Source organism: Aspergillus pseudoviridinutans (assembly GCF_018340605.1).
Source record: "Aspergillus pseudoviridinutans IFM 55266 DNA, scaffold_8, whole genome shotgun sequence".
NCBI lineage: Eukaryota > Fungi > Ascomycota > Eurotiomycetes > Eurotiales > Aspergillaceae > Aspergillus > Aspergillus pseudoviridinutans.
In genome coordinates, this window is record NW_025091288.1 from 492,771 (window position 1) to 520,539 (window position 27,769).

The 27,769-nt window shown below is 50.4% G+C and overlaps 12 protein-coding genes across 12 annotated transcripts; 7 read left to right on the forward strand and 5 right to left on the reverse strand.

Annotated features, from left to right (window-relative positions):
* Nucleotides 1-1,822: 1,822 nt before the first annotated feature.
* On the forward strand, nucleotides 1,823-3,698 carry Asppvi_010271 (nucleobase:cation symporter-2 family protein; the record flags this gene model as incomplete). The annotated part of the gene is made up of 3 exons (XM_043306117.1): nucleotides 1,823-1,914; nucleotides 1,988-2,154; nucleotides 2,206-3,698. 3 exons carry the CDS (start codon nucleotides 1,823-1,825, stop codon nucleotides 3,696-3,698), a joined length of 1,752 nt encoding a protein of 583 aa, XP_043162052.1.
* Nucleotides 3,699-3,910: 212 nt separating this feature from the next.
* Asppvi_010272 (MOSC domain protein) lies at nucleotides 3,911-5,350 on the reverse strand (the record flags this gene model as incomplete). Its single annotated transcript, XM_043306118.1, has 2 exons — nucleotides 3,911-4,011; nucleotides 4,060-5,350. The coding sequence occupies 2 exons, from the start codon at nucleotides 5,348-5,350 to the stop codon at nucleotides 3,911-3,913; spliced, it is 1,392 nt and encodes a 463-aa protein (XP_043162053.1).
* A 426-nt stretch (nucleotides 5,351-5,776) lies between these two features.
* On the forward strand, nucleotides 5,777-7,158 carry Asppvi_010273 (uncharacterized protein; the record flags this gene model as incomplete). The annotated part of the gene is made up of 5 exons (XM_043306119.1): nucleotides 5,777-5,819; nucleotides 5,874-6,096; nucleotides 6,165-6,217; nucleotides 6,261-6,895; nucleotides 6,958-7,158. 5 exons carry the CDS (start codon nucleotides 5,777-5,779, stop codon nucleotides 7,156-7,158), a joined length of 1,155 nt encoding a protein of 384 aa, XP_043162054.1.
* A 228-nt stretch (nucleotides 7,159-7,386) lies between these two features.
* Nucleotides 7,387-8,433, reverse strand: Asppvi_010274 (uncharacterized protein; the record flags this gene model as incomplete). Its single annotated transcript, XM_043306120.1, has 1 exon — nucleotides 7,387-8,433. One exon carries the CDS (start codon nucleotides 8,431-8,433, stop codon nucleotides 7,387-7,389), a length of 1,047 nt encoding a protein of 348 aa, XP_043162055.1.
* Nucleotides 8,434-9,770: 1,337 nt separating this feature from the next.
* pre8 (proteasome core particle subunit alpha 2) lies at nucleotides 9,771-10,863 on the reverse strand (the record flags this gene model as incomplete). The annotated part of the gene is made up of 5 exons (XM_043306121.1): nucleotides 9,771-9,889; nucleotides 9,951-10,565; nucleotides 10,638-10,688; nucleotides 10,740-10,759; nucleotides 10,820-10,863. The coding sequence occupies 5 exons, from the start codon at nucleotides 10,861-10,863 to the stop codon at nucleotides 9,771-9,773; spliced, it is 849 nt and encodes a 282-aa protein (XP_043162056.1).
* Nucleotides 10,864-11,332: 469 nt separating this feature from the next.
* On the forward strand, nucleotides 11,333-12,372 carry Asppvi_010276 (uncharacterized protein; the record flags this gene model as incomplete). Its single annotated transcript, XM_043306122.1, has 2 exons — nucleotides 11,333-12,166; nucleotides 12,223-12,372. The coding sequence occupies 2 exons, from the start codon at nucleotides 11,333-11,335 to the stop codon at nucleotides 12,370-12,372; spliced, it is 984 nt and encodes a 327-aa protein (XP_043162057.1).
* Nucleotides 12,373-13,739: 1,367 nt separating this feature from the next.
* On the forward strand, nucleotides 13,740-15,311 carry Asppvi_010277 (uncharacterized protein; the record flags this gene model as incomplete). The annotated part of the gene is made up of 2 exons (XM_043306123.1): nucleotides 13,740-14,848; nucleotides 14,918-15,311. The coding sequence occupies 2 exons, from the start codon at nucleotides 13,740-13,742 to the stop codon at nucleotides 15,309-15,311; spliced, it is 1,503 nt and encodes a 500-aa protein (XP_043162058.1).
* Nucleotides 15,312-15,516: 205 nt separating this feature from the next.
* Nucleotides 15,517-16,593, reverse strand: Asppvi_010278 (amidohydrolase family protein; the record flags this gene model as incomplete). The annotated part of the gene is made up of 2 exons (XM_043306124.1): nucleotides 15,517-16,231; nucleotides 16,292-16,593. The coding sequence occupies 2 exons, from the start codon at nucleotides 16,591-16,593 to the stop codon at nucleotides 15,517-15,519; spliced, it is 1,017 nt and encodes a 338-aa protein (XP_043162059.1).
* A 2,284-nt stretch (nucleotides 16,594-18,877) lies between these two features.
* On the forward strand, nucleotides 18,878-20,938 carry Asppvi_010279 (sugar porter family MFS transporter; the record flags this gene model as incomplete). Its single annotated transcript, XM_043306125.1, has 3 exons — nucleotides 18,878-19,310; nucleotides 19,373-20,130; nucleotides 20,186-20,938. 3 exons carry the CDS (start codon nucleotides 18,878-18,880, stop codon nucleotides 20,936-20,938), a joined length of 1,944 nt encoding a protein of 647 aa, XP_043162060.1.
* A 538-nt stretch (nucleotides 20,939-21,476) lies between these two features.
* On the reverse strand, nucleotides 21,477-22,480 carry Asppvi_010280 (histidine phosphatase family protein; the record flags this gene model as incomplete). The annotated part of the gene is made up of 2 exons (XM_043306126.1): nucleotides 21,477-22,314; nucleotides 22,383-22,480. The coding sequence occupies 2 exons, from the start codon at nucleotides 22,478-22,480 to the stop codon at nucleotides 21,477-21,479; spliced, it is 936 nt and encodes a 311-aa protein (XP_043162061.1).
* A 521-nt stretch (nucleotides 22,481-23,001) lies between these two features.
* Nucleotides 23,002-24,198, forward strand: Asppvi_010281 (uncharacterized protein; the record flags this gene model as incomplete). Its single annotated transcript, XM_043306127.1, has 4 exons — nucleotides 23,002-23,041; nucleotides 23,138-23,411; nucleotides 23,465-23,863; nucleotides 23,925-24,198. 4 exons carry the CDS (start codon nucleotides 23,002-23,004, stop codon nucleotides 24,196-24,198), a joined length of 987 nt encoding a protein of 328 aa, XP_043162062.1.
* A 1,935-nt stretch (nucleotides 24,199-26,133) lies between these two features.
* Asppvi_010282 (bifunctional nucleoside/nucleotide kinase/histidine phosphatase family protein) lies at nucleotides 26,134-27,521 on the forward strand (the record flags this gene model as incomplete). The annotated part of the gene is made up of 3 exons (XM_043306128.1): nucleotides 26,134-26,179; nucleotides 26,240-26,826; nucleotides 26,877-27,521. 3 exons carry the CDS (start codon nucleotides 26,134-26,136, stop codon nucleotides 27,519-27,521), a joined length of 1,278 nt encoding a protein of 425 aa, XP_043162063.1.
* Nucleotides 27,522-27,769: the final 248 nt, after the last annotated feature.

The following is a 27,769-nucleotide window of genomic DNA, read 5'->3' on the forward strand; positions in this document are numbered from 1 at the left end:
GGTAGTCATCCATGCTGATCAAATCAATAGCCTGGTTCGTCAACCGGTATGGAGGTTGAATCATTTCCACCAGATAAGAGCATGTCCACTCCAGATCATTAAGACATTGGATGTTCCAATCGTCGTCAACAAAGATGTTGGTCTGGTTGAGATCAGTGAAGTTAAGAAAGAATGGGCCTTGAAAGTCATTTCAGCGAAAAAAGCAAGGCCAGAGGCTTCTCATAAGCATCAGTGCAGATGTCTGATAGAAACCATCTTCCAGACTGTTGATCGCATTAGGCATTACCTGCGCGACAGTTCTCGCCAATTCGGTAAGGCAAGGGAAATCGGATCATCAACTGTCTCCAAGCATCTTGTCCTCGGTCAGCAACATCAATTTGAACACAAACATTGAAGCTTCCGTGTATCCAGCCTCCACATCAACAACATGGCAAATGTCTGCAGAAGCAAGGCCGAGATGGTGGGCCGCAATTGTCGCGATCAGTCCGCGATTCCGGTACAAGTGGGCAAAAATTGAATCCTTTGATCCCAATAGCCCGGACGGTGAAGGATATGGGCATCGTCTTCCTTTGCAGCTTCGTATGTGATCTCGCCTCGAAGCACGAGAAAAGGTTAGTGTGGCAGGAGAATCATGACCCTGAGATCCCTTCAAATCGGGCACTTTCAGTCTTTCTGACCGAGCCCAGAAATTGAGACGGCACCAAATCAGCCAGCGACTCGGTTGAATCTCAACCTTGTCCATGAGAATAGGAGGCGTGGCAGATGCCATGTCAGGTGAACGATCTTCCTTTTGGAGTTGTCGCTAGGTTGTCAGGCGTCTTCCTGGGGTTCGCAGTGGGATATGTTGAGTCTTAAGTATGGTGCATGGAGTAGATACCCCATAATGTATCCAACTACCAAAGCACTAATTCCAAATCTCGCTACAAGCTCAATCTATTAGTAACTGCAATCGTGACCATAGGCCAGCTATTATTGTTGAGTGATCCTCGGACCCATCCATCTATGGATCGCTCAATTGACTAGATTGATAGTTTCTGACACTAACTGCAGTAAGACTGACAGTTCTCTATCTAAGAGATATGGCAACCAAGTCACATATCTGTCTGTCAAGGTCAATCTCAATCTCATCATAACTTAGAGGGACATTGTTCGGCATATAGCTATCAGAGCCTGTGCAAGTTCGGCGCTCCCCGCTTGCTGATAAGACGGGGGAATTTTACACAAACAGCACCTGTCAGCTACGGAGGTTCTTATCACCTCCACACAAGTCAAATGTGGCAGTTCCACATTGAACGACACTAACCATGGTTAGTKGTCAGTCCGCCAGTGCAGATCGCCTTGTATTCCCAGGGAGTGGGCATCGTTCGCTAGCTATCTATCGGCTAAACGAGTAGCTGGAATCATTCCACGCGACGCGAGAGATAACCGACCGCCAGAATTATTCGATTGATTCACGCATCCTGATTCTATCAGCTTTGATAGAGCCGTGTCGCTGTTACGCTTTTAGCATCCTCATCTAATCTCTCCATTTTCGCAAAATGCCCATCTTATATAGGACGCACTGGTTCCGGTCAAATTGCGGGAGCAGAATCCCCAGACTAGGTCCTGATCTGCTCCATTTTGTTCGGTCAAGATTGAGTCATTGACCGATTTCGGGGACTTTTCTTCCCCGCACATTGTGTGTGCCACAGCAGCAGAACAAAGCTCAGAACCAGCTATTATCTTGCACTCCACATTTCACAGTCATTGCGAATAATAGTAGACTTGAAATCTCGTCCTTACGAAGGGCCGTCGGCACACACCTTTCGTTACCTCATCCACCATGGACGGTCCCGATCGAATCGGTCCTGATCACAGTCCCAGGCGGGCTTTCCGCGATCAAGCTCGACGGATTGTGAAGACATGGACCACCAAGTAAGTCGGCTAGGAGCCCTCGTGCCTATCTCCGATCATCTTTGTATGCTAATCCATGCATGCTTAACAATAGAGAAGGATTGGTTGGAGACTACAACTACGCCTACCTCTTCACACCAAGAATCCCCTTTACCAAGAACATCAGAAGGACGGCGCCTTTCTTTGGACTGCACGACAGATTACCTGTGCTACTTGCCTTCATTCTGGGTCTTCAACATGCTCTGGCGATGTTGGCTGGAGGTAAGCTCAGAGACGTTACCCATCCGACTGCCACTGATTAATGGTTACAAGTCATATCTCCTCCCATCATCTTGGGCGGTTCTAGCGGCGCCAACTTCGGAGATGCCGAATACGAGTACCTCGTTTCCACGTCGTTGATCGCCTCCGGTCTGCTTTCCGCTATTCAGATGGCCCGCTTACGCATCTGGAAGACTCGATATTTCATTGGTACTGGCCTGATATCGGTCGTCGGCACCTCCTTCGCCACCATTACCGTCGCATCGGGAACTTTCTCTCAGATGTATGCGTCTGGATACTGCCCCACTGATACCAATGGCAACAAGCTGTCGTGCCCTAGAGGTTACGGAGCAATTCTGGGCACCGCTTGCTTGTGCTCTCTACTTACGATCGGCCTGTCCTTCATGAGCCCAAGGATCTTAAAACGCATTTTCCCGCCTATGGTGACTGGCCCTACGGTTCTGTTGATCGGAGCAAGCCTCATCGAAAGTGGCATGAAAGACTGGGCTGGTGGCTCTGGCTGTGGATCGGACCCATCTGCCCGTGCTTTGTGTCCCAGTGCTGGTGCGCCACATGCCCTCCCCTGGGGAAGTGCCGAGTTCATCGGCCTCGGATTCCTGGTTTTCGTGACGATCATCCTTTGCGAGCGGTTTGGCTCCCCTATGATGAAATCATGCGCCGTCGTGCTCGGTCTCCTGGTCGGGTGTATCGTGGCAGCTGCCTGCGGCTATTTCGACAGATCGGGCATCGACTCTGCGCCCGTTGTCTCATTCATCTGGGTCAAAACGTTCCCATTGACTATATACGCGCCTCTGATCCTTCCCTTCCTCGCCCTCTACATTGTTATCATGATGGAATCGATCGGTGATATCACTGCGACATGCGACGTCTCCCAGCTCGAAGTCGAAGGTGCCGAGTTTGATTCACGCATCCAGGGTGGTGTGCTGGGCAATGGATTGACCTGCCTACTGGCTGGACTCTTCACCATCACGCCCATGTCGGTCTTTGCGCAGAACAACGGTGTCATTGCTCTGACAAAATGCGCCAACCGCAAGGCCGGCTACTGCTGCTGCTTCTTCCTCGTCGTCATGGGCATCTTTGCCAAGTTCGCTGCCGCCATCGTGGCCATTCCCAAGCCTGTCCTCGGCGGCATGACCACGTTCCTGTTCTCGTCCGTCGCCATCTCCGGCATCCGCATTATCTCCACGATCCCATTCACCCGCCGCAACCGGTTTATCTTGACAGCGTCTTTCGCGGTCGGTATGGCCGCTACGCTGGTGCCCGACTGGTTCTCGTACTTCTTCACCTATAGTGGCGATAACCACGCCCTGCAGGGTTTGCTGAACGCTGTAGAGCTCGTTATGGAAAATGGATTTGCAATCACCGCTGTTATCGGGTTGATCCTCAACCTCGTCCTGCCGGAAGATCCCGAAGACGAGGCGGCCATCATGGAGGCTACCGCAAGCGATGCGCCGTCGGAGGAGCTGAAAGGTTCGGATCCTCCTTCGTTCAAGACAGGCCAACCTTCTGGCTCTCAGGCTGTATGATTAGTCATGTTATGCTGCAAGGCTGAGGAGGCATTGCCCGTGCGTCATGTCGTGTTGATGTTCTTTCTGGATACCCTTCTTTGGCACTGTTTCCGAAGATATATAATTCAAACCATGATCTTCAAGCATTACTCTATTACTATGATTCCGCCTCTAAATTCGTAGCATGACAATAATTCGCCGTTTCCAGGTAATGAGTTTCACCAGCTGACCTACACCCCTTCTACAATTTCGCCCGGTTTCAGCATCTTGATATAGCAATGCTCGCCCGTCTCTAACACGGAGACAGTATCGCCTACGCGAATGACGAACTCTATCGACAGTTAGTAAATCGACCTTTCATCGTCGGAACGGTACTAACCCTGTACAGCAGGAACACACTGCATCCCCAAACACGCATTTGTCGGATCCCCAGGGTCAATCCGCCTATAGCTCTTCAGCGTTCTGTCCGGCTCAGACACATGCCGGATGCCCGTGACAGGATCAACATTTGGCAGCCGACAGCGCATCGTCCGACAGGAGACATGTATCTCGACCCCGGCGTCACCTTTATCCCCCGTTGGTCGAATCAGGATGCGCTTCCAGTGATCCTCCGCAAACGCCTTAGGCCCTTGGACGATGATGTTCGCCCTGAACCGCCGCACCGAGAGCCGGGGGATATCCCGTGCACATCGCGCCGCAACGTCATGGACACTCGCGATGTTGAGAATATGCAAGGGATACGCATCCGCGAACCCTGTCACAGGCTGGAATCCCAGCGTCTCTTTGCGAGGCGCATTGCGGAAGACCTGCCGGTGGTGCGTGGGGTCAACACGGAAGAGGGTGAGAGGACGAGAGACCGCCGCGTCGGCGTCTGGGGGAGCTAGAAACTCCCGCAGGGATTGCGGAAGATGCCCGCCGTAGTCGTAGGCCACCGGGGTATCTTTCCAGATCTTCACCGGGACGGAAGGGAAAGCGCTGGCGCGGTCTGGTGGCGGCACGAGCGGAACACTGAACGACAGCTCCCGGGGCACCAGACGCAGGGTTACCCCCAACCTGACCAGGTATGACGAAAGACCTCGACCAGCTGGTCGTGGGTAGTACATGACCATCACACCCTGAGACCGGACCTCGTCCAGATCAGGAGCGTAGTCGGGGGCAGCGGGATCAGGGACCCAGATCTCAGGCCGGATGAGCGTCAGCCGGCTGTAATGGCCATTTCGGAGAGTCCGCGCATCCCAGTATGGCTGCGCCTTCCCATTGTTGGCGCTCGCTTGGTCAGGCGTGAAGTGTTCCKCGAAGCAGAACTGTCGGTCGAACGCGAATCCGGTCGAGACGACATCGGCGACGTCTAACTCCACCGCAGCGCAGCTTTTAATGGGATGAGTGAAGAGAGCTTTGATACGCCATGAAGGCTTGCCTTTGTCATCAACATCGCTTGAGGTTCCCTGGCCATACCTGGGGTCGAATTCGTCGTGGAGATTTGTGTGGCCTGGTGGTAGACCTAGCCTGCGGCATCCTCTCGGCTGCGCTGGATGGACGGACCCAAATTGGCGGGCAATGAAGATAACTATGGGTAATATGGAAAGCAGCGACAAGGCTGTAGTCGACAGTAAAGCTTTCACAGCATCTTGTTGGAAGTTGGTGAAGCTGAATGTAAGTTCACTCAGCATTGATGAGGTGTGCGTTACAAAAAGCCTGAGTCACCAGCAAAATGCAAACTCAGCAGCAGTTGTAAAATACTCAGATCTTCCCTAATAGTGAACTTGTTTGTATATTGAATCTAAGAGTATAAGTATTCGAAGCAACGAAATAATTGTGGAGATGAGTCAATCCATCGGGGAGGAATCGGAATCCCTTCGTATCCACAATCAAAAAGTCTCCGCGCTGGAGTTGGCGCATCTGTTGATACTATCATGACCAACCATCAAATTTGGTAGACAGCAGCCGAACATATGGTTCAGCAAAGGTCGGACAACGTCAAGCTGGCAGACTAGAAAAATGCAAGATCTGGAGTGCAGTAATGCCCTACATCGTCAGTTTTCCCTCCTTCCTAAATCTGCCACCTTGAGTCTGATCCCCGCCTGTCAAGTGCCACGATGACCACGCAAGATATCCTCGGTCTGTCCAGTCAAGATCCTGGTAGGTTATTGGATCCGTAATTTTTCCGTGGTATATTGCTGATTTATGTCGTAGGTCGCGTCATTTCATTCCCTGCATCGCAGTATCTACACGCGTCTACCGCGTCCGCAGTCCCTAGTGCAATTTCAACAGGACTCCCGCTGCTTGACCAGGCAATCAGCCCGGCTCCGTCAGATGAGCCTTCACAGTCGTCGAATGATGCGACGCTGGGGGGAATTCCTTGTGGTCATGTCACCGAGGTGTTCGGGCCACCTGGTGCAGGCAAAACGGCGCTGGCGTGAGTTTCACCGCAGACGAACTGACTATCTGTGAACCAATAAGCCTAACCTTGACCATGTATCTCAGAATGAGCATAACTGCAAACGCTCTATGTGACGGTGGTAAAGTGGTTTGGATTGGTACGACATTTTTGACCCTTCGAGATTATCGCTGACCGTTTAGATACTACCTCGCCACTTCCAAAGCTCCGTCTAAAGAGCATGCTCACGCAGAGCCTCGACACAGCTAAATCGTCTGATACACCACAACAACTCATGGACAACCTAGTCTACTTCCGCGCTCAGTCCCTGCCACATATGCTAGCGCTTCTGCTCCACCCACCACAAGGATTCCCGCCCGAAAACACCAAGCTTCTGGTGGTCGACTCTGCGTCAGGGCCGTTCCCTTCGTACTTTCTGAGTCCGTCCGAGTTGAAATCCCGCTTGACGCAGGCGAAGATCACGGACAAGTCGCAGATCCATTGGCTCATGAACCGAAAATGGAACGTCACGAGCGAACTGGCAAATCAGCTCATGAAGCTGGCGGCTTCAAGACGACTGGCCGTGCTTCTCATCAACCAAACCCACACAAAGATCAAAGGGCTGCCACGTGCTACCCTGAGCCCGCTCCTTGCGGGTGGCGGGTGGGAGAATAGCGTGTACACCCGCATCGTCCTGTATCGCGATCTCCCGGCCGTTGGAGATGAAGAGTTAGAAATGGCTTCAAGGAGCGTCCGCTACGCAGAAGTCTTGAAGAGAGATGGCAAAGCATTGACAGTGAGATCAGATGAGAATATCGTACCGTTCACGATCGACTCGGTAATAATCACCCTATAGACAAATAGGATTGCGTCAACATCCGACTGACATGACGGAAACAGGACTCTCTACGTGGGACGGACACGACTCAGCCGTCCCGCGCTGTTCCACAGCAGCCGGTTGAGGAGACTTTCCGTGCGAGTGGGCGGAAGCGGAAAGTGGACGAGATTGCGGACAGTCAGGATGAGGACGATTCCGACGATGATTTTGGATGGATCGATGGCGACGATGCTGGCTTGGTCGAAGGGCCTGCCGATGACTGATGAACTCACAGTACACTTCCTGAAGGTCCTGACAGGAACCTCGCTGCTTGTTGCGCTTGGTCATTTCCATCGAGCTCAAGTTTTCTGAAGACATACAAGCGATCGTTGGAAGAGCATAACAACGACCTCACCATTATAAGCTATAATATGCTACAATTATCTCAAAAAGAGTCATTAACGTATCGACATGGCACCTCAATCATTACGGAGGATATTTGGACCGATGGCTCAAGCCATCCTTCGGTTACCCTCTTTATGGGACCGCTGCTCAACCCATGTTGAAAATTCGGTCATTGCCAGGATCTTGTTATCTGGGATTTGCCCAGTTAAACTCCCAGTGGCTGCCCTCTTCATCTTCTCGGCCTCGACGTTCTTGATCGCCGAAATCTGACATACGTTGACATCCCCATTCACACCTGGCTGAACAGTCCCATTGTTCGGGCCGGTATTGAATTCCAGCGAACAAAGGTGGACGGCATCTCTGCCTATCATGGGACGTCTATGTCCGTGTATCACATCAACGAGTCTGCCAAGGACGGCAAACTCCAACTTCAGCTTTAAGCTATATATCGCGCCTTTCAGTGTAATCTGGATAGCGTAGTAGCTGGCGTACTCGAGGCCCAACAGGGCCACATCCATCAGGACAATCAATATATTGATGCCCACGAGCTGGTGCATGATCCTCTGCTTATCCTTGTCCGATCCCAGCCGGAGCAGCTTGACCGTCTCCCATACATAGAGACCCGAGATGATCACCTCCTGTATCGTGAAGCCGGTCATCTGGAGCTTCTCCATGATATTGTACCCTTGCACGAATACAGGCGATCGATCGACAACATTGGATCCGTACGTCAGGACCGTGGTAGGGATATGCAGGAAGAAGATGTTGGCGATGATCATCACCAGCACCCGTCGCAGGATACGCTCATCGCGAAGAACAAGGTGCAGGCGCGAGTAGAGCACAAATGACTGCCCGGTCACCATTGTCCACCAGCCCACGCTGAGCATCGTGACCGACAAGGTGGAATTTGCCGAGGTAAAGAATTTGAGCAGGAATCCTAGCGAGTATGGGACGACCCCGAGACATCCGGAGAGAAGCAGACTCCAGAAATAAAGGCCTCTCCAACGCCGGAACGTCGATAGCACGAGCACGACGAGCTCAACGACGTTGTAGAAGGAGATGGCGCTAAAGATGAAGAGAGTCGCCTTGAGGCCGTCCCTGTGGTTCGCAAGCTCACCCGAGATACCGTCCAGTGGATCTTGAATGGTCGACATCTCACGCTTTATGTTGCTTTGGCATGGATGGTCTTGCTGAGTGTGTGGTTTAGGACATGAACATAGGCCAGGTCGCAGTACAAGAATCACAACTCACAGAGAATCAAACACGAAACTCAATCATTCGAGGCCAGTCTCCCGTATCTTTTCAGTGGGCTTTCCTCGCTCAGAAATCACCAACGCATCAAATCCAACCGTAGATGCCTGGTTCTATCCAAACAAACCCAGCGACCAAATATTCATGACAGAATGGACCCTCAAGTAGCGAACGGACAACATGTAATGTACCTTACCTGGACCAAGACACAGACGAAAAATTGAACAGCCACCCGGGGCATACCACGCACAGCGCTCCTCAACTGCTAGGGTAGTACAGATTGTTCACTCTTCCGTCGGAGGTAATTCTCCCCTTATTGCTGTGTACCCTCGATTCCTGCTTTCGACTTTCTCCCAGAGCAAACAATGATCGAATTCAACCGCATGCGTGTGATCGATGCGGGAAAGGATCCTGGGCCTTCCCTGCCTCCCGGCATTGCTTCGTGTTTTTTTGCGTCTAGGCCTAGATAGTCCGGGGGCCAAAGTTTACGTACGAAGTATGGCCAATCCTTCTGCGGGTAGCAATGCGATGGCGTCCTTCACCCAAACATCGGTGAGCTGAGAGATAAAAATGATCCGAACCTTGGTTATGCTTGATTGATGGCCATTGTGGGGGAAGGTCACTTGATTCAGCTACGGTAGGTACCATTGATGGGGAGGTACCTGGGTGAGGCATTTCGTGATTTAGGCTGCATTGTAGGACAGAATATGCATTGGCCCGTTTGTCGCCGCGTCGAGTCCCCATAGAGGTTACATGAATTGTGAGAAGAGCTGTTGGTGCTGGCATGATCCTTCTTTGAACTTGCCTTATGCTTGTAGAACGGGCCTTTCAAGTGCATCATGCATTTGGGGAACCATTTGGCAGTTACTGTATGTGCAAATGAGGCAACAATAGTATGCAGGCACTGATCGATATCTGATCCTACGTCTGAGAGGGTGAACGCATGCTTGCGATACTATCCTGGGATTAAACCGTACACTATACAGGAACGCCCTTATTTGCGCCAGCTGCACTTCATTCTCGTGGTTTATCTATGAGACTGCGCAAGTCACAGCGTACCTCAGTCATGCCTTGAGTGCCCTATCAGTGGTCGCAAGCTTCCCTGGAGCGTCCACTTAAACCCAAGGGGCAATGCTCGTAAGGATTTGGTCATTAGGTCGCAGGGACCTTGTAGAATTCAAGAATCGTCTATTATGCTACAAGGCTTGCCAGAGTTGAAAACAGTGCCAACAGAAATCGATCATAGATTGGTGAGATAATCTTCAATCTCCTCCTTGGTCAACTTCCTGAACCGGGGGCCTTTGGCTCCTTCAACGCCTTCATATCCCAGAAGATGATCCGCAGGAGGGCCAACAATACCTGCGTATGTCAGCTCTGTGTTTTGTATTGCGATACTTGGATCTAGATAAGTAGAACCCACCGATTTCTATTGTGTCTCCGTTCATCTCGCCCTCGATAGTCTCTTTCAGAGTAAGGAGGGCGATGTGGATGGCGTCTTCAAGCTCCAGCCCCTCAGTGTAGCGCTTCTCCAGGAACGTCTTGGCGCTGGTTGCATGCTTTCCAATGGCCGTGGCCTTCCAGGGATAGTAACTGCCGCTGGGGTCGACCTGGTACAAGCTGGGACCGCCCTTCAGGATACCACCCGTTTTACCAGTAGCTACTGTAGCCTTCTTGAGGTCACCCTCCTCGTCACCGCGTTGAGCTTCACCTGTTTCGGGCTCAATACCCTCATCCCAGCCAGCGATCAGCAAGCTGACGCCGTATGGTCGGACACCACCAGATTGTGTTGCTTCCTGCACGACACGTGCAACGTCTTGCACCAGTATCCGAGTTGGAGGGTACTCGTTATAGATGCGCTTGTAGCCAGTGTGAGAGACCTTGCGAGCCTTGTCGACTAGCACACGGTAATCCGGACCCATTCCAGCATAGACCATACCGATATCCGGTGTGATGAGGGAAATCTTGGAGAGGGAGGGAGGGTCAATGAGAGGGGAGGACGACTTCTTTTCGGTAGCGAGAACAATTCCATTTGTCGCTAAGAAAAAGGATGATGGTTAGAAGCTATTCTGGGTAGCTAGCGCAGTCAGTCTATTTGAATGAAGCTTACCTTTGATTCCGAGGGCAGTTACGCCTTGGTTGACAGCGTTCAGGGCATATTCTAGATTCAATCAGCATTGAAAATTCAGTAGAATAAGACAAAGCGCAGTACCAATTTGTACCAGCTTCCCACTGCAAGCTATTGTTAGCATCCGATGATCTGAACTGTCACCTGCAACAAGCTTCTCTTACCTGGGGGAGAAGGTGGTCAAAGAGAACGAGTAGCGATCAGCCATGGAGACGTCTTTTCAATTTTAGAAGCTCTGAAGAAGGTAGTAGAACTCTCAAAAAGATGGACAGGGTAGTATGAAGATAAAATGAAATTGCTGAAGTTCAAGTGAAGCTTTCCTCCTCCGAGCAACAGGCGACAAGGTGTTGACGCAGCAGCAGCTTAGGTCCGTCCGCCCAGTGCCAAGCCGTGTCTGGGGCGGTGACGATACAAATGCCAGAACTGGCTTACGCGAGCAGCTAGTGCTGTCTTTGCCTAAGGCTCCTCCTCTCTCGAAGCTCCACATCGCTTCTTTTAAGCTGGTTGAGGGCTTTTTTTCTTACCATTTCTCTTCCTTTCTCTCTCTCCCACAAATAATACGCACCAACACCCTTGTATTTATACCACCTGAGCTCCCGCCGGATGCTCTCGCACCAGATCTCTGGTAGATTTGGTTAATATGCTGTGACTCGAGCTTCTGAGCATTCCATTGCAGTATGAATGTGCATAATGAGCCACTCTGGCAGTGGCCTTCCAGCGTCCCTTCTAATACTTCAATGAACTCGGAGTCAAGCCAGACACCTCAAAACACTTACCAGTCCAGTGACGAAACCACAACTTCTGAGTTTCCCGAGCCTCCCAAGAAACACTATCCCAATCGTACTTGTCGCATCTGCTTGGAATCAGTTCCTCCTTCCTTCCAACCCCCTTCGGAAAGCCTGCCAGGTTTCCTCCAGCCCAAGCCGCGAGTTGTCTATGAGTCTTCTGACCCAGAGCTTGGCCGACTTCTTCGCCCCTGCAAATGCAAAGGTTCTTCGCGTTACGTTCACGAGGGATGCCTTCAGTCCTGGCGCCATGCAGATCCTGATTATGGAAAGAGAAACTATTGGCAGTGCCCAACCTGCGGGTTCCAGTACAGGCTAGAACGTCTGAAGTGGGCGCGCTGGATCAGTAGTGCATTTACCCAGCTTGTATTGACTTTGTGCATTTTATTGTTTACAGTTTTTTTGCTTGGTTTTATTGCTGACCCCATCATCAATCTTTATGTGGACCCGGTGGAAACGATAATCTACAAGGAATACTGGGAGCCTAGTACTGTGTCGGGCGCCTTGCCGAACGAATCAAGACCGTCTTGGGTAGAGCATTTCGTGAAAGGATTGGCTTCACTAGGTCTTTTGTCATTCATCAAGGCCATACTTGCATTGAGCCCATGGCAGTGGTGGAATCTGCGCAGTTCAGGCGTCGTCAGCAGTGGGAGGACCACCGGCAGGAGTCGAGCGGCTTCCATCAGTTGGATAGTCATCCTCATTGGTGTTGGTACCTTCCTATGGGTAGGTCAACGCGGCGAACATATCGCACTTCATCAATCACTAATCGCACTATACAGGCTGTTTGGAAAGGTGTCAGGGCTTGGAGTCGCAAGACACTGGAGAAAGCCGGCGAACGCGTCATGGATGTTCCGTTGCCTGACGACGAGGACGAAGACGAGCCATTTGCTTCCGCTGAAGGACGTCAGTCATCGAAAAAGGATGACTGAATGCGCTTGATCCTAGCATTTATCCGAGGAATCCAACGCCTTCTGTAATCATCCACGCACTACTTTGAGTTGTCACGCTCCTGTCAATGAGGTGCCAATCAGTCAATGTGCGGAGAGCGATACTGATCCTCGTTAACTTCTGGGTCCCCGTTTGTGAAGCAGAGCATCTGGAGCGGGGCGTTTTGTCCTCTCCTTCTTTGCTCTGTTTCGTGAAACAGACGGTCCCTGAGGGAGGATCGAACTGCATTCTGACTCGATCGGTATGGGCCGCTCCAGCAGTGAGCGTTTCTAGATTGAGGTGCGGTACATCAAACTGTCATATAGTGTAGTTGTCAATCTATTCTCTTTTTGTGATATTAATCCAGTGCATGAATACGTAATATTTGCTGATATCGATTCGCATCCCTTGCAGTCCACGAGGCTTGTCGTCGCTGCCATAATTTTCAGCAGCCTCGACTGCCATATATCATACTAAAGTCTCGAATCCCTCAATGCTGCGACTGCTGCTCGGGACGCATAATCTGAATGCTACTCGGAACAATCTTGGTATTTGACAATGTTCTTGCGCCGTTTATGTATGCTCGCACGGTACACGCGTTACTCTCGTCCATAGATGCAACTTCTCCATGTTCTATCGCCTAGTGTGATGGACATCCACAACATGGTCTGAGATATAAGACCAATCGCTGCTCGGTTACAGCGAACTCGGTGGGAAAACATGGCCGTGGGAATATGGAGAAAGTGTGCCCTTGCGTGGCATTGCTTTCCCTCAATCTTTATATGCCCCAGCTGCCGAAACGACAGTCCATAAGGTAATCAATTACTTCGTATGCAGATGGTCAAGGTTCCTCTACAGCCACTGAAAAGATGGCAGGATCTTGCCTGAAGGGCGAGATTCGGTGGGCTGATGTTGCTTTAAAGACTCAATTGCACTGAGCTACTGGCTGCACTGTTGGACACGAGATACTTTCCTGGATTTAACAAGAGGTKAAGCAAGATGAAATCGTCATGTACTGCTAATATGTCTCTTGTCATGATTCCTTCTTTGGAGCTCTTTTTGGTGGAAACATACAGTGATACTCCTCTATACATGGCTAACTCCCATCACTGAGCTGAAGTGCTCCTGTCMTAGACCACTTTTCAGTGAATGGTCTGAGGTGACCCCTAGGATCAACAAACTCGCGAGTATTCACTGCGATATGCTCTCGCTTATCCAGAAGCACTACGTCCCAATCTTCTCTTTCAGAAAATGTTCCTTGCAGTGTCCCTTTACACCTTTCCCATTCAGATTTTCACTCTGTTTCTTTGACTATCTACATCTACACACTATCTATCCTAAAGCTGCAGACTGATACTGTGATCTCACCATGGGGGACCACCGCCGAGACGAACGCATTGCACGCCGAGATGAACACATCCCTGACAGTCAGCGTTGTCAGAACAACACTCATCCTCTCCCTTCTGAGAATCCTCAATCTCATGAACTAGGCAGCTGTACTGAGGCCTGTCGTGACCTTGAGCAGCAGCTGAAAGCGCACATAAACCTCATCAAGAGACACCTCGGTGCCGTGGGCACGTCTCAGAGCTCAGACGCGTCCTCTCCGACTGTCCAAGCTGGTCCTTCTAACGCCATGCTGGGCCAGCCGAGTGCCTCTGAGTCTTCTGCCCCCATTACACCTACTAAAACGCTCTCGGCTCCCGCCTCGACCGACAGCCATACTCACATTCACACTCCGAGCAGTGGCAACACTGAGGATCAGGCTGTGAATCAAGGTCTCGTTAGTCCCGCTGTCTCAGCTGCCAGTGCTGCAACGACCTGTGAGGCATTCCCTGACTACTACGAGTCTTGCGAGAAAAATCCTCCCATTGTTGACAGAGCGCACGAAGCAGCTTACAACTACGCTATCTCCAAGGTTGTCGAGGAAGCAACTCGTTTCAAGAAGATTGAAGCCAACGTCACCACTCCTCCTGTGCTCAACGCAGCTACTGATCCTGTTGTGAAGGGCATATCTGCCACCCCAAGCGCAAAGAAAGCTCTCGGGAACCCTCAGAATTCCAAGAACTCCTCCACCGTACCCATGCCACCTATTCGCCCACCCCTCACTGAGGCCGAGATCGCAGAAAGAAAAAAGAAGCTGCTTGCAGAGATGAAGGGGTTCATTCCTAGCGGCAACATCCCAGCCGATCTCATGCGCCGTTTCGTCGCGATGACCAACGCGGTTCTCCAGATGGAGATGATTCTCTTTCGTCGCGAGGACGCTGCCTGCCAGCCCCAAAACTTGTTGTGCGCCCAGGAAACAGAGAAGATCCGTGTCTTGACAAGCGAAATGATTCAGTATCTCACTCATCTGAACAACAGCCTGAAGAAGCAGGTAGACAAAGCCAATGAAGTGGAGTTCGTCATGGCTCAGATCGCGGGAAGCCCTCAAGCCTCGGTGTACGAGCGCTATACGCGCATGGCTGAGGTATTTAACAAGTAAGTTACCTTCGGTATATGACACCATCCTTCGTCTCAGATCGGACTGACCTCCCGTTTCAATCATAGAAACGTCAAGAAACCCAGCGACCACGAGCTACGCCTTCTCACCGTCTTCCTCGACCTGTATGACACCGTCATCTACACCCGCTTTCTCACGATGCGCTTCAACGGCAAGCTTATCCTTGAGGAGATCCTCAACAAACAACGCGCGGAACTGTCGCAGCTTCTGGGTTCTCTCTGGGACATCCATAACCACGTTATCGAGAACTACCAGAAGATTATCAACTGTATGGTGCACATGAAGCGCAACATTGTTGCTCCTGTGTACGAAGAGATGGCTCAGTCCAAAGAGCTCTGGATCGAGCGTTGGAACGCAAACCAGCGTGCACTGGAGAGAGAGCTGGCGCAGCAGGAGCAGGACCGGCAGGAGCTCGCTGCTAGGGAGCGTCGCCAGACTTAGATTGCCCGATGCATGCCACCAGGAGGAGAAATCATGGGAGGAAGTGCACGGAGATGTGGACAAATGGATAAGGAAAAGGGAAATGATGATTAACGAATTAACGACCGGACGATGGAATGTATCATGAGCTCATGATCCTCATTTTGCGGGATCTAGGTACTCCATAAAAACACAAAAACAGAGACAGGCAAGCAGTTTATCCAAATCAAGCAGAGCTATCATGATACGAACCCAGCTTAAACAATCTCTTCGCATTCTCCCTCCCAATCTTCAACCGATCCGTCAGGTTCAACTCCGCATTATCAAACCACTCACAGGCATCCTCAAACGTCTCAAAGGGGTAATCGATAGAGAACAGAATCCGATCCGCCCCAACCTCCGCCATGCAGAAATTCAACGTCGTCGTCGAGAAATGCCCCGACGTCGTGATCCACAGATTCTGCGCAAAGTACTCCCGGATCGTCTTCTTGCACGTCTCCGCCAGGCCCAGCTGCTTCTTCCGATCCTCGAACCAGTGGTTGATCCGCCACATGTCGAAGGGGATGTGCTCGCCCAGATGGCCCAGGATGACCTGAAGCTTGGGGTGCCGGTCGAACACGCCGTTGGTCACCATGCCCAAGACGTGCAGGCTGACGCCGTGCGCGAAGCTCAGCGGCGGGCCCACGAGCCACTTGCGGTCGGCCCAGAGCTTGTCGTAGATTGTGCCGGTGGGATTGCGCGGGTGCAGGTAGAGGGGGACGTCGAGGTCGGTGCAGGTTTGCCAGAAGATGTCCCATTCCGGCTGGTCGTAGAAGATCATGTCGTCGCCGTCGGGCCCGGCTCGCTGCGTGTCGTTTACCAGGGCGCCGAGGAAGCCGTGCTTTTCTACGCAGCGGCGGAGCTCGTCGGCTGCTTCTTTGGGGTCGTGCATAGATAGTGTCCTAGAAAATCATATCAGGCTTGAGTTCGGGAAGACCTATAGAAAGCGGGAGTGGGCGTACGCAAAAGCTCCAAATCGATCTGGGTTCGCTCTGATCTTCTCCGCGATATAATCGTTGATCTCAACTGCTAACGCCTGTGCCTCCTTTGCGTCCCAGATATCTTGGATACCCGGCGCTGTGTAGGAGAGGATCTGGTAGCCGACGCCATGCTTGTCGGCGTGTTCGATACGGATCTTAGTGATGTCGTTGATTTCCTTGACGTGGGTTTCGGGATCGGTAGAGAACAGACTGGCCCACCAGCGCGTCTTTTCTTCGAAGCGGGGAAGCGCAAAGGCTTCCTCGAGGGCGATCTTTCCGAGCATTTTGTATGAAATGTTGCTTCACCTGACAGGCGCTGGCCGGATTTGATATTTGATGGACAGAATAACGGGTACTGAGTATATATAGTGAATGATCAGACCTCCGTTTAACTGATTATTTAGACGACTTTTGCAAGCACCGGTCGTTGAACACTTCCGCGCTTTATACTACCTACTGCTACGATGTAGTAGCATACATCATCATACCGGTGTATGGGGTGCGGACCGAAGCCGCACCCGCACCGCACAGCCGACGAAAAGCGTTTCCACTCCTCCAGAAACCGTCACAAGTCGGATGATTAATCCATAGTAATTAAATATCTAAATTTTTGGAGGGAATAGGAAATTGGATCATGTCCTTTTCCGGTGGCTGACGATGCAAGTAATATGGGGGCTGAGAAGACCTCCTCAGCCTGGTATTCCACCACATGTAGCACGTGGCTGAGGATCATAGTGAGAATAAAATTTCCCTTCTGACTCTGGCCTCTACATATATAACTAGTGCCTTATTATTTCAAAGTCAGTAGAGATACTGATAGGGTGACTGAGCAAGCGTCCTTGAATGCGGGGTTCCGGGGTTCTTTCAATCCATAGACAAAGCAAACACCAAGTCTTTTGAAATAACACCTATCAATCCACCAGAACTGGAATGATCACAGTCTATCGAAAAGGGATTCAATACTTCTAGCATTATGATTTCTACCTAGCAAGAAAGAATAATAAGTTACGCCTGATATCATCCGACGTGCCGCCAGAGATCCGACGGGGGCTCTCAACCCCGCAAAATGATGGATTGGACAAGGCTAGACTAGTGTGCCGCTGATATAAGCGACGGCAAAGTATAGCATCATCTTTTATTATCGATCATTAATCCCAATGAGACTGGTATGGCTTAGCAAGAGAGTGATGCCAATGAGAATTAGGATATGAAACTATGTATCATGCAACTGTCAAGCTTGTCAATTTTTCTGAGAACGCCGTCCATGTTGCTACGAATACCTTCAAACATGAAAGATATTAACCATTGGATTTTCTGGAGACAAGTAATGGCACATGACAGAGTCAGAGTATGCCTCGCTGAGTTCGAAATACGCCTTAAGCATTACTGAGTGTATTATGTTGTGGAGTGACTGGCTTTCATGGGAAGCATTGCCGTGACATATATTGCGAGAATATGAACCATAGAGACTCATTTAAGAATCGCGGGAATATTTAAAGAAAGCCCGATTTAATTACTACCTCAATGTTCTCGAGGAGACAACATGCCTTTTAGCAACATAGATATATATATGGAAGAAAAGGAAAACAGAGAGATAAAATGCCTCCGGGACAGCCTTGTCACTTGTCGCTTGTCATGAGGCCCTCATGCATCACTTCCCTCTTTCCCGTCTCCGTCAGCTTCTACCCACCATAACCAACCACTGCTGGTTCGGGCGTCCCATTTCTTTGGTATCTGTATTTTTATTCTCCAAATGTGATCTAGCGCATCAATTTATGACCTGAGTAATCATTTGCCTTTGAAGAATGGATGAATCCACTTCGAGGTGATCAGCATCAGCGAGCACCAGAAGAGGATTGAAACAGCCCCAGAGATCCGCGATTTCAACAGGACAATAGACCAACAGAGCGATTTGACGTGGCTGTACGGCAACTGGGGCGGAATACGAGACTCATTGCTTTCATTGTCTGCATCCTTGGCATTTTCCTCGGTCTTATTGCTCAGCGGCCACCAATGACCATTGTTTGCTGACACCCTTCGTGGGTATGGGCAGGGGGAGAGAGATGAGTAGAAAAATCAATGGATGACCGCAGCATTATCAGTGGATCTCTATCGTCACTGAAAAGCCTCGAGTCTTCGTGCCTGGGGCTCTGCTCAAAGGGCATCGTGCTCATGGATGTACTTCTCCTGCGCAGCCAGCACCTTGCTTCTTTGTCCTCGAAGGCTCCCAAAGAAATATTTCGCCTTCTCTGCCTTTCTTTGTTGCTACCATTTATGCTAGTATTCAGTGCCGATGGTCAGTTTCAGCCCTGTGGTTTCGAATCTTTTCATTAGAAATTTTCTCTTTGATGGTATCCAAGGCTACAATTAATCTACTCAGCACGGCAAACCGTGAGATATTTCAAATCCATCAACTTGCGTCGATCACCTCCTGCAATATTAGTGTCCAGTGATGCAAAGATACAATTCAGTGAATTGTGTTGATTCTTTCCGACCTATCTAACAACGGCGCCGCCATTTGCAGGCATCAGAAGCATACATCAGATTCGCTTGATTGTTCATTAGAAGATGCCAGCACCTGGTGATTTCGACATTTTCGGGGACGGTGCCGTCGAACAACGAGTGGAAGATATCGAACATGCGCCAGAAAGGACCACCACCGTGCCTCAGCGCAGATATCTAACGGCCGCAGAGCGAGCACGACGCAACTTGAATGCAAAACTTGCCAATCCATTGGCAGGTTATAGCCATGAGGAGCTGCGCAGTCAAGGAATCAAATTCGCTATAGATCACCATATGGGTGACGAAACGGACATTCGCGCTTTCGAGTTAGGCGCCCTTCTGGCCCAGGAGCCTGAAAAGTTCGATTCTTTCAGAAACTTGCTAACGGAAGAGGAATTCGAGATTTTACATCTCGAGTTCACTCATCGTTGGTCGCAACCCTGGACGATGTATTTGGTTATTGCCTTGTGCTCTCTCTCAGCAGCGGTGCAAGGAATGGGTAAGTGTCAGAAACAGCCACACTTGTGTACCTAGTGCTAAAGCTAAGTCCGCTTTCGACAGATGAAACAGTTGTCAATGGCGCTCAGATCTTCTACAAGACGCAATTCGGCATTGACGACGAAACCTCGCGGTCTCGCTGGCTGCTCGGGTTGGTGAACGCCGCGCCATATCTGTGCTGCGCCGTCCTTGGTTGCTGGTTGGCAGTCCCTTTCAACGCATGGTTTGGTCGCCGCGGGACCATCTTCATTACATGCTGTTTCTCCGCCATCGCTTGCCTGTGGCAAGGGTTCGTCAACACCTGGTGGCATATGTTTATCTCCCGGTTCGTCCTGGGGTTCGGCATCGGTCCCAAGTCCGCAACTGTTCCCATCTACGCGGCCGAAACTGCTCCTCCTGCTATTCGTGGTGCTTTGGTGATGCAGTGGCAGATGTGGACTGCATTTGGCATCATGTTGGGCTATGCTGCGGACCTTGCTTTCTTCGAGGTCCCAGATCCTCCAAACATTGTCGGGCTCAATTGGCGCCTCATGATGGCCTCTGCCATGTTTCCAGCTATCTTGGTCTGCTTGTTTGTATTTTCCTGTCCGGAGTCGCCGCGTTGGTACATGTCCCAGAACCGCTATTACAAGGCCTATGAATCGATGTGCAGCCTGCGCGCGCACAAGATCCAGGCCGCTCGAGACCTTTATTACATGCACACCTTGCTGGAAGCAGAGAAAGGAATGAAGCTCGGCCAGAACAAGATGATAGAACTCATCGCCGTGCCTCGAAACCGGCGCGCCCTAATCGCATCCGAGATCGTCATGTTCCTGCAACAGGTAATCAACACTCCAGTCATTGCAAATTTTCCGTCTGTCTAACTCAACTATCTAGCTATGTGGCGTGAACATTATCGCGTATTATTCGTCCGAAATCTTCATCAAGGTGACATCAGCCCGAAACGCCCTAGCCACATCCTTCGGCTGGGGCGTGGTGAACTGGCTCTTCGCCATCCCCGCCGTCTACACAATCGACACATTCGGCCGTCGCAATCTCCTCCTCACTACATTCCCTCTCATGGCCCTCGCCTGGTTCTTCACCGGTTTCAGCTTCTACATTCCTACCTCGGAACACAGCAACGCGCAGCTCGCCTGCGTCGCCCTAGGCCTCTATCTCTTCGGCGTGGTCTACTCCGTCGGCGAGGGTCCAGTGCCATTCACCTACTCGGCAGAAGCCTACCCACTCTACGTCCGTTCGTACGGCATGGCCCTAGCGACGGCAACAACCTGGCTCTTCAACTTCCTCCTGGCGATCACGTGGCCCTCACTGCACGATTCATTCAAAGACCAGGGCGCGTTCTGCTGGTATGCTGCGTGGAATCTGATCGGATTCGTGCTAGTGCTTCTGTTCATGCCAGAGACAAAGGGGAAGACGCTGGAGGAGCTGGACCAGGTGTTTTCGGTGCCGACGCGGTTCCACGCGGCATATGGGCTGCGCCAGATCCCGTACTTCTTTAAGAGGTACATCTTGCGTCGCCAGGTGAAGCCGGAGATATTGTACGAGAGGGAAGACCCGGTGGGTTATTCGAGTGATTTTGTTTTCAATACTGCGGATTGGAGCAGGACAAGATACGTGCGGGGACATTGAAAAGATCAGTCTGCAGCTGAGCCGCTTCGGCTGTGCAATGTCGGCGTAAATACTTGTACATACTAATTTGCATAGCTATACGACTATAACGCATGTAGATGATGACACGGCGCTCAATGATAATGACATTGCAATTTGGTTTCATATGTAATTGGTTTAGTAACCGAGTCTAAAGTGTATTGACATCAATGAATAAGTGGCAGGGCATCGCGGCGGCCTGCGCGGAACAGTCCGTCTCTGTCTCACTGTAAAGAATTAATATACTTTGTTAAAGTAAGTCATCAATGTAAAAGTCATGAGGAGGCGCTATCGAGTGGAACAAGAAAAGTAAGGGTCACTTTCTCAGACAGCAGTTGGAACGATTATTGATCCGCATAGAATACTCAGAACAGGTCTGTGTGAAATCTTGCTTCATCATAGGAGGTGACCCTAAGGGTGGAAGGAGGGGAAGGCAAGGAAAAGAGAAATGTGATATGAGGGGATAATGTATCGTACCTGTTGAAGCACAAATCTGCGTCCATAAGACCTAAGATGTTAATCATGCTGTCACAGTTAGCCGATAAAACTGATTGGCTGTCTCCTGCCTAGACGGTTGGAGAGTATTGCGAACAGTCCCTCCCGTGCGCTCAACCTGCTGCGCCGTGGTGTCAAGATGAGTTGTATCATCGACGGCCATAACCGTCATTGACCATCCAGAGAGCGGGGCCTCGAATGACTCGGGTCGCTGCATGGAACCGAGCAGGAAAGGAGGTGGACGCGCCGCATCACGGACGTACGGTGGTACGATCGATGCGGGCCGGATGTCCAGTTCCATGACGCCGGTATTCGACCATACAGGACGCACGTAGTCCCCAAAGTCGGCTTGTCCGACACCAGGTCCAAGGTGGATATCTCTTTGATTGAATAAATCCGCGAGACAAACCCAGAGAACCTGGAGAATGACGCCGTGAGCAACAACAGCAATGACCTCCTCGTTTGCGACATCTGCATTGACCAGGAAAGGCATTATGTGATCTTGCAAAAATGCATTCATACGAGTCCGCATGGAGACGACAGACTCCTCGTCGGTATACGTGGGCTCACCTCCACGCAAAGCATCCGGGGAACTGATGCTGGAAGCAGGAGCACCGGAATGCCACCGTGTACCTTCAAGAGAGCCGTACTGTTGCTCCCGAAGACTCGGGACCTGTATCGGGGCCAACAACGCGCCACTTGCCAGCTGTTGTTGGCAGATACCTTGCGCGGTTTCCGAAGCCCGATCAAGATCCGACGAGAAAACATGAGTGAAGCGAATCATGCGATCCCTGAGGCTTCGAGCGAGCAAACGGACTTGCGTCCTGCCGTTCTCTGTCAGGTAGTGGCCACTTTCGTCGCCTCTGCGGATTCCGACGATATGAAAGGACTGTCAGCTGCCATTCTACTGAGGTCAACAGAAGACGCGTACGCTGCCTGTCCCACGTTATGTCCACACTCTGCGTGACGGATCAAATATAGCTTCATCCTGGCGTAATTCGGCTCAGATGATAACCGGCTTGGTGGCATGACAGGTCCATCTTGTTAGTAGCAGAAGTGGCATGCTTTAAGGAAGCACAGCAGAAAAGCGACGTGGAACATGATGAAATCGTGATTGTTGTTGAACTGCGGCCGGAATAAATACGCTTGGTTCGCTAACGAGCCAATTAGAAGCTGGCTCATGTTTGCGCTGTTTGTGGATTTTGCTCTGTTTGACATATTTTGTGTCGATAGGTACCAAAAAAAGTTTTGGTGCCATTAGGCAGGCTGGAATCGTTGATGAGTATTCGTGCCAGCACAGCAGGTCTTTGGACAACTTAATTTCCGCTCTCTCTCTTGTTGAATTGCATAGCGATCTAGCAGTGAACACCATTCCATTCGCTGGGCTACACGGACAGATATTAATAAAAAGAAATTTATTCCTCAAGGTACGAAAATCTAATCTTATCAAGATCAATCGCTGTAAACACAGCTGCTAAATCTTCCCAGTTCTTGCAGGGACGAACCATATTCTCGTCAATAATTTCCAAAAAAAAAAAAAGAAAATCACAATGGCCGACGGTCCTGAAAGTCCCGTACCGCAGCAACAAAGTGTGTAGAAAAATACCTTTGGGCTGCTCATTTGGGGCTGTGTCCAAAAGAATTCGCTTCGTGCCATGTGTTTCGGAATGACTGATGAGTCCATAGCTCCCGGAAGATCGCCTTTCCAAAATGGTGTTAGAACATCAGGTCGCGCTTTCAATTCGCCAAATTGGCGCATGAAGGGCGAGGAAAGCCCGAGCGCTCAGAGCTCTGGCTCGCCCGGGCCAAAGACAAATACCTCGAGGCTCACATCCAGCAGACCAAGCTCTCAGGTGCCTCAAGCTATTTCTGAAGGCCGCCGTCTATATGTTGGCAACATGCCGTACACGGCCAAGTCGGAGGATGTGCAAGCATTGTTCACCGCCGCAAACTTCCCAATGTACGGAGACAGAAATTCTTGTATGGAGATGGCCAAAACTGAGTGCTTTGCAGCGAGCGGATCGATATCGCGATAGACCCTTTCACCGGCCGCAATCCCTCTTACTGTTTTGTCGATTTGGAGACCAAGGAATTGGCGGATCAAGCAATGACCGAATTGGACGGCCGTGATATGCTTGGCCGGCCTGTCAAGATCAAACCTGGAGTAGCCAAAACGGCAAGCGAGCGTTCGCAGCAGCAACAACAACAACAACAGCAACGAACTGAGAGCTCGCCTCGCAGCGACAAGGGCAGCCCGTTTGCTCTTGATCGCTGGAGACGCAATGACGCGCCCGCCTTCGCTAAGGTCAACAGCGACTCTAGCCGTCGCCTTTATGTCGGCGGTCTTCCTAAGTTAACCGACCCTGAGGCTATCACCACAAATATTACCAACTTCTTCAAGGGATACAAGGTGTATGTCCGCAATTCCCCTCTATGGAATTGCCTTTTCAAGGCTAATTTTCTTCCCAAAAAGTGAAAATGTCAGCAAACTGTTCACACCTCATCCTGCGAAGCGATTCGAGCCTGGTGACCACTACTACCTGTTCGTTGAATTTAGCAGCACGGAAGAGGCTCAGAACGCCATGGACACCCTGAACGGCCAGGAAGGTCCCTGGGGGGCGAATCTTCGCGTGCAGAAAGCCCGTGGAGAGACTAGTAACTCTGACGAAAGGAGAAACAAGTGGTCATCTGCACACGTTGATTCGAATGGTGCCTCGGCTACCAACGATATTACTGTCGGTGTATAATCGACTCACTCAGATATTGTTGGTCGAGATAGATCGTCGCACATGCGAATCCGCTCATATTGGAAGTCCATCGACGAAAGCTGCCTTGACATGCATTGCCAGACGATCAACTGTCATCGCCTTTGCCGACAAAGCAACTGCAGTTTCGAGACATGCTGGAGATGGGGATAAAGAATTTGGTTATTGCGTCTACCCATACTCATGTTCCAAGCTTGAACGCCCCGCATTGCGGTGGACGGAGGAAACATGCTTTCTTGGATGATCCACAGCATCAAGGGGAATCTCAACCCCCAGGATGACACACCACCTCGAGAGGATGTAGTTAGTGAAACAACATACTATACCATGTTACTCCGCCGTCGCCTGCAACTGGCGCAAAGAGCGTTTGTACACTTAAGAGACCTTGAAAAAGACTGTAAATCCCTTGGCATTATTGAAAGAAGCCTTTATTTGATGAGAGTCATCTCACTGTGTCAGCACACGGAATCAACCCTTATTGCTGCGATGTGAAAGGGATATGTGATTAGCGACAGGGCGGTCAGGTTTGAATCAGGCCACTTGGACCAACCAAATGCGGTGATAGAAGCGGTAAGAGCCAACCGGCAAAAACAGTTATTTCAGGCATTAACCGCATCCCACGCCCCCAGATCCAGATTCCCTTTGCTCCGATAGAGATACTATAGACCAATGTAATCCCTGCAATATGCCTGAGTACCCCAGAGTCTCTTGCCTGTACATCGTACTGCTAATGCACAATTCAAACTGCAAGTAAGAAAAAGACAACCCGACTTTGTTCCTTCTCTTTGCGAGAATTCGACGGCGCACGAACCTAGGTAGAAAAAGTAGGCTTGTCACCTGCCCGTTTGCTCCGTCTGGTTAGAGCTGGAAGATGGCCAGTAACGGTTGCGACTTTACCCGACGAAAACAAGAGCATCACGTGGTACCATTTGTGGATGTCATCCTTTCTTCAGCTTTAGAAAATTCCCTCAATTGTATGAATATACACTCATCAAAAGGGGCTTTCAAGAGACCATCTACCTACTTCTGCTTCATCTATTACAGCGGAGTGGGCATTCACTGCCCCGCGGCATGACGTCTGTGCTGTTCTTTTGCTTCTTCACCGCATCGACTGTTGGGCTTAATGTGATCCAGCCAGTTACAATTCTTGAGATCTCTGCAACGAATCCCCTGTAAGACAGCCGGATCTGTCATCATCTTATTCGAGGAAAATATACCGTCGATTTCTCAGGCGATAAGCTGAAGAAATTTCGCCCCTACTTTGCTGTCCTGCTTCGCCAGAAATTCATACGACCTTTAATTCGGCTGTCTGTCCGGTCGGGGCGACTCTTGGCCGAGGCTAGAAGCTATTTCCCCGGCGTGCTGGGTTATAATATTATAGGAAATTTCTAACAGAAAGACTGTTCGATTGCTAAAATGACTTCTGGGAGCTCTAATCCGAGAGGCTCTGGTCACAAGAGCTTCCCCGCCAGTGTAAGTGCTGCTATTTCCTTGTGCTGCGTTTCGTTCACGGCTTGTCATTCTTGGAGTATGGGATGTGCTTAAGCCATAAGAGCTTGTGTACGTATCTGTCATGTCGCTTTTGCTTCCTTGACAGGGGTTCAACTATCTTCAAGGCGCATTGGCACGAAATGACAAGAGTAATTGAACGGAAAAGAAAAAGGAGGGCGCCGCAGGCAGAGAACAAGCGCGATCAATCTCTTACTCCCGGACTATGGTTTCGAAAAGCCTCCTTTTTGTTGGTTGATATTTACTGCCCTTGCTCTCTGAGGGTCCTATTCCCCCCCTCTTTTTACCTGGCGTCAATTACTGCGAGAATGCTCCTGGAACCGACATCCAGAAAGACATTGGACGATTTCCCATAAGATCACTTAACTCACGCATCTACAGTCAGATGAAACAAGAATTTGTGTGGTCATGGTTGGTCTTCCAGCCCGGGGCAAGAGTCTCATAGCTGGAAAGGGTAGGTAAACCCTCTTTCTTTTGACTATCAAAGCTAGGGGGTTGACGATATTATATCTAGCGATGCGGTATCTTGCTTGGGTTGGTATTCCAGCGAAAGTGTTCAATGTGGGCACCTATCGTCGACAGGGAACTCCGCAGCCAACGGCTACTTTTTTTGACCCTCATAACACCGAGGGGGAGAGAATGAGGAGAGCCGCTGCAGAGGCGGCATTGTCAGACATGCTCAACTGGTTCAAAGCGGGCAAAGGCGTTGTAGCTATTCTTGATGCGACCAACTCCACAAAATCGCGACGCCGGTGGATCTACGAGACTTGTCGCGATGCTAATATTGAAACTCTGTTTGTCGAGTCAATATGCGACGACGAGGACCTCATAATGAATAATATCCTCGAAGTCAAAACAACCTCACCGGATTACAAAGGACAGGATCCTGAGGTAGCCGCCATGGATTTTCGAAACCGCATCCGCAATTATGAGAAAGTTTACGAAACCATTGATGATAATGAGAAACATTTCACATATGTAAAACTCATCAATGTCGGCTCCACTGTCATCATCAACCAAATAAAAGACTATCTTTCTAGTCGATTGGTGTACTACATTCAGAACCTACATATCAAGCCTCGCTCAATTTGGCTTTCTCGCGTGAGTGATACCCAAGCATATATGACTAAGTGGTGCTAACTGTTGTTCAGCATGGCGAGTCGGAATATAACCTCACGGGAAAAATTGGCGGAGACTCCAACATTTCACCGCGCGGCGAAGCTTATGCTCGAGCTCTTCCCGGTCTTCTGCGAAAGTCAGGAGTTCCTCCTAACACCAAAGTCGTCATTTGGACTTCCACTCTCAAACGAACGATACAAACTGCCCGGCACCTGGCGCGCGAGACAGGCTACGAAAAGTTAGAGTGGAAAGCTCTCGACGAACTTGACTCCGGTGTCTGTGACGGGCTCACGTACGAGGAGATTGCAGAGAGGTATCCCGATGACTTTGCAGCGCGCGATGAAGACAAGTACAACTATCGTTACCGAGGTGGCGAGTCGTACCGTGACGTTGTCATTCGTCTGGAACCAATCATCATGGAACTGGAGCGCAGTGAAAATGTCATTATTGTCACTCATCAGGCCGTTTTGCGTTGCATCTATGCGTACTTCCTCAACATTCCTCAGGAGCAGAGCCCATGGATGGAGGTTCCTCTTCATACGTTGATCAAGCTCACGCCACGTGCGTACGGCACCGAAGAACAGCGCTTCAAAGCTGACATCCCCGCTGTCTCCACTTGGCGTGCAAAGGGCACCTCAGCGAAGCATCAGGAATTTCCCACCGAAGTAAAGCATTGAAGCGCAAATATATATACACATTCTTTTCCGGCTTTTTTGGGCTTGTTCAGTTCTCTCGCAGGCTGTGCCTCATCCTTTACCCACAATGTTCAAAGTCTCATGTCTGGTTGTCAAGACCAGCAAGCTTTTCTCCGTCTCAGGATGGCCTTGTCGTTACTAGACAGTGCTTTCTATTTTCKAACATAACGATCAGTCGACTCAGTGGATAACACCGGTTGTACCGATGCTGCAACGTCCGACTATCTAAT